General features: G+C 38.2%; 1 protein-coding gene across 2 annotated transcripts in view; it reads right to left on the minus strand.

The window, feature by feature from the left end:
• LOC107718985 (glutamate receptor 4-like) overlaps positions 1–5,562 on the minus strand; it is a 109,505-nt gene that overhangs the window by 98,546 nt on the left and 5,397 nt on the right. For both annotated transcript variants that reach the window (XM_016526267.1, XM_016526266.1), the window contains exon 2: positions 4,404–4,562. In XM_016526267.1, coding sequence (XP_016381753.1) covers positions 4,404–4,562 — 159 coding nt within the window. The remainder of the gene's footprint in view (positions 1–4,403; positions 4,563–5,562) is intronic.

Genomic DNA, 5,562 nt, shown 5'->3' on the forward strand with positions numbered 1-5,562 from the left:
GTTTTTAACCTAAATCACAGCAGCGTTCATCTATGAAGGATGTAGGCTGTCAAACATACACAACTAGCCAATCATAGCAGTGGTCGTTTACTTCCGAGTTGACAATCCTACACGCCTATTCAAACAGAGCGTTCTGATGAGGGGGTCAAAACAGGACAGAAAATAGCCTATTACTTCTAAATTATGATGTTTTTTATGTAAAAATCTTGATAACAGGGATGTAACGATTCACTCAACTCACGATTTGATTCACGATACTGATTTCACGATTCGATTGTCTCATGATTTTTTTCTAAACCCTCTTAGCGCCAAAGTCGCAAAATTGCGACAAGACGTCATGCTTAATCAAATAGACTGTAGTTCCTAATATGGTGTAATATCTCATTTGTATTCCCTACCACTAGATGGCAGACATGTAGTACTTCGATTCTAGACCAAAATTACGTCACCTTCCTATTCAAAGTGTTTGAGGAAAGAGCAGAGCAAGTGAGCTATCGTGTCATTGATGCAAATTCAAGATGGCCGCCTCTGATGACGTCATAATATGCAAATTAGATGAGTATATTTACACCCCACATAAACTTTCGGTCATGCCCAACATTTTTCTAATTTACATTAGATCTCTATCTTTAAGCCCTTTCAAGCCACAAGCTTTTGAAATCTTGATGTCAAAATCCAGCATTTTTCCAAAAAAACCCTGGCGCCTAAAGGGTTAAGACAAATTATAAATGAAAAGGTGTCCTTTTATTATTGCTTGGACAAAATGCTGCACATTTCTTTGTGAAACAGAAATATGTCAAAACTAAATTGAAATTTTAAAACAAACCCCAAATTAAATAAGACAAAAAAAAATCTCTTCATATAAACAAAGGCTACCTGTGCTCTTTCCATTCAAAATTAGAGGCAACCACTGCATTTGAATCACAATCCAAACAAAGATGCTGAATACATGCAACATGAACAGTTTTTTTTAATCTAAATTAGATTGCATAATTTGACATTTTAAAACAAAAACAGAATGCTCTGACTTTAGTTTTGTGAAACTATGCTACATAAAACATCTGCACAAAACAATATGCAGAAGCTCTGAATGAGACGCAGATTCACTATCTGACAGCAGGTGGCGCTTATGGAACAGCAGCGATACAGCGTTTCCTTGGTTACTGCTGTAAACAAAGCAGGGCAGCGCTTATGAACGCTGCTTTAATATGCATTATACAGAGACAAGATGAAAATAAAATATCATCTAAACTTTTCTAAAGACAGTCAGTTCCCCTCAGAGATACATTTATATAAACTCCCACTCCCAAATGTATCGCGATTCGTTTAACATCTCAACCGATTTGAATCGTCACATATTTGTATCGCTTTTCAACCGGTTTGTGTCCTGTTCACAGGAGGTAAAAAAGTCATAGTAAAATTTTTCAGCAATTAACAGTCCCTCGATATTTCAGACCTGACATGTCAGACTCAATATTTTGGCCGAAACTGAAAATTTATTAGTTTTGCTTTTTCAGGTAAATATTTTCAGTAGCTGAAATTTTGGTGCATCATTAGTTACATCACCAAATTGTATTTGAAAATTTTTTTTGGTGCATCACCAAATTACAGAATGAGTCTAATTCAAACCACTAAGTCACAAGCAAGCTCAACCCAGTTTCTTAAAACCTTTTGGCTGACCCATTAAAAAGAACCAATTCGCAAATCCTGAACAACTAGATTTTGAATTATTCTCTGATTGTATTTTTATTAAATTTTTTTTACATTTTTGTCACAATTGTGACAATTTATTGTGATAATAAGCCCTGTTCTAGTAGCACAATATTTCGGATATTTGCGCTATCTAATAATACAGCATAAGACTCTGCGGTTAGAATAACTGGAACATACAGCAGCAAACGTACAAATGACAAATGTTTAATTTGCTGACCTTTTTATAAACGGTTTAAAGCACCGATAACACTTCATCCAGCTGCCATGCTCATTTTATAAAGCAGTGTTCACTCATGTGGCGCTGCGAGTAAATAGGTTGAGTGTAGCTCTGTGGAGAGGGGCATATGCCCATGTGGCGATGCTATCATGCACACTGATATGACGGTAGGAAACAAACTTGTCTCGGGTATGACTGAATTACATAAAAAGAGGCTTGTATCAGCACTATGCTGCTGAGTTGACATACCCACTGCTGTGAAGCTGAAATCATGCCCACTTGCACGGCTGTCCTAGAGGTCACACAAATCCCTACTATGCAAAATTGCCCCTCACCCTCCCCAAAAACTTCCCCGCTTAATTTAACAATTGACTGTGTAAAATAACACTGCAGAAATGAGAGGATGGAGGGAAAGAAACAGGCGGCTGAAAGCAGAAAGATCATTGGGAGGGAATAATCTGTCCTCTACTCATCCTCCCGTGGCAGCAATGGCTCCCCAGTGAGGAATAAAAGCCATCATGTGGAACACACTGCAAACAGAGCTGCAGACAGTCACAGAGGAAGGAAGAAAAGGCTGAGACGCCGAGGATGTGGCACACCACGTCAGATCGCTGGTAGTCTGACTACTACACAAGCAGGGCTGCCGCTCCTCTGCAGTGATTTACACTGTGCTCAAAATGGCGAGTGACGGACCGGGCGATTAATCTGTTTAACTGAAACCGATTGTTCATACACAGTAATAGGACAGGAACTTATCAGGCTGGCTCGAATTACCACGCCGACTGCGTGTGCATTTAATCTGCTGAGAAGGTTAAATGGGCTATATAAATTTCAGACAAATTCATCATTATTGCTCAAGGGGCCGACTCTATCATCAGGGACAGGTCTCAGAGTGTGGAGAACACAGTATGTTATGACACCGGATGAGGATGAGTTTAAGAATTTGTGCAGCAGCAAGGAAGTGTTGACAGGAAGAATAGCTTGTCTGATAACATACATGTCAAAATAAGGAAAATGAAGACCATATGAAATCGCTTAACAAGAGCAGGAAACAGAAAGTTGTGGGCAGGACAAATTGGGAGGGATTGTCCCTTTTGTTTAAAACAGCCAAAATACTTTAGTAACAGCTATAAAATATGATTTACTACTTGCTAGTAAGTGCTCAACAGGGCTCAACAGTAAGGATTTTTTCCCAGTTGGTTCAGTAGTTGAATATAAATTACTAGAACAATTCTATTAAATGTAATAAAATACTAATAAATGTACTAGAAAATGTATGAAAATATATTTTTTACAAAAAGTAAACTACACCGCATAAACTGTAACTTGATCAATAAATTTAACTGGAAAACAATGGCATACAGTGCAAAACATCTCTCACTGACATTCATTTAATTCGACCAGAACTGTGTAGTGCAATATGAGTCATCAAAATATTCCTCCATTTTCCTGGAAGAGAGTGACTGTAAATTTTACTTGTGTGTATCTGCTTCAATCAGTTGTACACTAGACAGCTTTAACGGCAAAACTCCAATTTTGATTGCGTGGAGTTTATGATGTTGTCTCTGCTAGAAGTTAAATTTCTTGCGCAGCATATTTTCAAACTTTGCACAAAACACAATTGCCTGGGAAGCACAGGTCCTCGTATCACTTCATATCACAGCACAGAAGATAACAAGACAATAAGGAACACTGTATGCTGTGGTTAGAGCTGAGCACTGAACATTAGGCTACTTGAAGAAAATAGCAATTGAACTGGGCACAAGTAGGAAAAAACAGAAGTCCAGGCACAACCGTGGCTGATCTTCACTATTACCCTCTGACCCTATGTCAAAAACCACTAAGCATGATGGGAAATGGCAAAAAGATATTCGGAAGATATGATGCACCTTAGTGACTTCATCATGGATCTGGCTTGATGCACAACCACCATTCAGGCCCACAGGCCTAAACATGAGACCACACAGCAGAATACCAGAAGGGGTTTACAAACGAACTATGGCAGACCTAGACTGTATTACAGCAAAATATGAACACAAACACACAAACACAATTTATGCAATGCCAGCACATATGTCAGCAGAACACATTGAATGAGAAATCCTGGCTCAGGGCACTGGGGGAAGGGGGAAGAGTGCATACACGAATATACCGTACACTACATGTACTTAGCCTGTATTTGTGCCAGTTGAGAGCCAGAGGACAGATTTCACAAAGAGACACCAGTGCTGACTGGATAGGGGCCAGGCAATCCCTATCACACTGTACGGAGGGCATTTACTGCTTCTGTTCAGTTCACGTAGCAGGTATGATTATCATTAGCTTAAATTGTTTGCTATTCATATCGGAAATGGGACTTAATCCAAACCTACTCTAGGTCCATCAACAATATCACCTACGGTCCTTTCTCTATTTCTCTGTCTAAAACAGCATTAATGTAAATTTCCAGTATGCAGCTTCAGGTTGAACTCACAGGCATTGGTCACGGCAAAACTGTTGGCAGTCTCAATGTTGTCCACGTGGGGTACCAGGTTAAAGGGGGCCTCGGATGCATTAGGGCTTGTGTTGTGAAGAAAAATGGCCAACCGAAAGGCAGTGTACTCCTGATCTGTGTTCCTGATGAACAGTCCGCCTGCAGGAGAGAGAGAGAGAGAGAGAGTGTGTAGCGAGAAAGAAAGAAGAGAGGAGGAGAAGTGAAAGAGAGGAGGAAAATAACACATTGCACCAAAGACGTCATATAGGAAACTGGCTATTTGATTAAGAAGAAAAATCGATGTATGAGTACAAAAATACACATGGTTCAAGGATATTGAAATTCAAGTAACATGCCACATCAGATGAGTCAAGTGCACACCTGCACACTCTAGTGAGCTTTCACAGGTGAATAACCCCATTATGCCCATATGACATCTCTCTGGAAGATAAATATTATGTACTATAAAAATGTTTGTTATTCAGAAAAAGTAAAAAATAATAACCTATTAATTGGATAACCCTACCATATGATTCATTAGCCTTATCATATAAGGTGAAAATAAATCTTATTTTTGGATTATATTTTATTGAATCATATTTCCATATGTCTAAAAATGTTTTTTACTGGATAATACTGTATGTGTATGTCTGTTTTTTTGCTGGAAAATGCTGATTTTCATGATGAAAATCCATACTATATTCACCAAGAAAATACATGTAATTTTACTTACAAGTATTGATAAAATTAGGTCTTCAGGACTTCAACGACTAATCGATTATGAAAATAATCATCATTTTTCATTACTGAAGTTTATATTTGCTTGTTGTGCTCCGTCAGTGCAGTCACTTTACAAAATTGCATTTTAATGGAAAAATATGTTTGAAAATAAATAAACAATGGCAGATGCCAAAGGGCAAGTGAACTGCTGAGTGAAAGCACACGACCTAAGATATCCAAAGCACGAAGAGCACTTTATATTAAAGGGGTCATATGATGCTTTTTTAAAGATCATTATTTTGTGTATTTGGTGTAACAGAATATGTTGACATGCTTTAATGTTCAAAAAACACATTATTTTTCAAATACTGTACATTATTGTAGGTCCTCTATGCCCCGCCTCTCTCAAACGCTTCGTTTTCTACAAAGCCCCCTCCTT

The sequence above is a fragment of the Sinocyclocheilus rhinocerous genome, unplaced genomic scaffold (genome assembly GCF_001515625.1).
Source record: "Sinocyclocheilus rhinocerous isolate Xijiao unplaced genomic scaffold, SAMN03320098_v1.1 scaffold753, whole genome shotgun sequence".
In the NCBI taxonomy this organism is placed as follows: Eukaryota; Metazoa; Chordata; class Actinopteri; order Cypriniformes; family Cyprinidae; genus Sinocyclocheilus; species Sinocyclocheilus rhinocerous.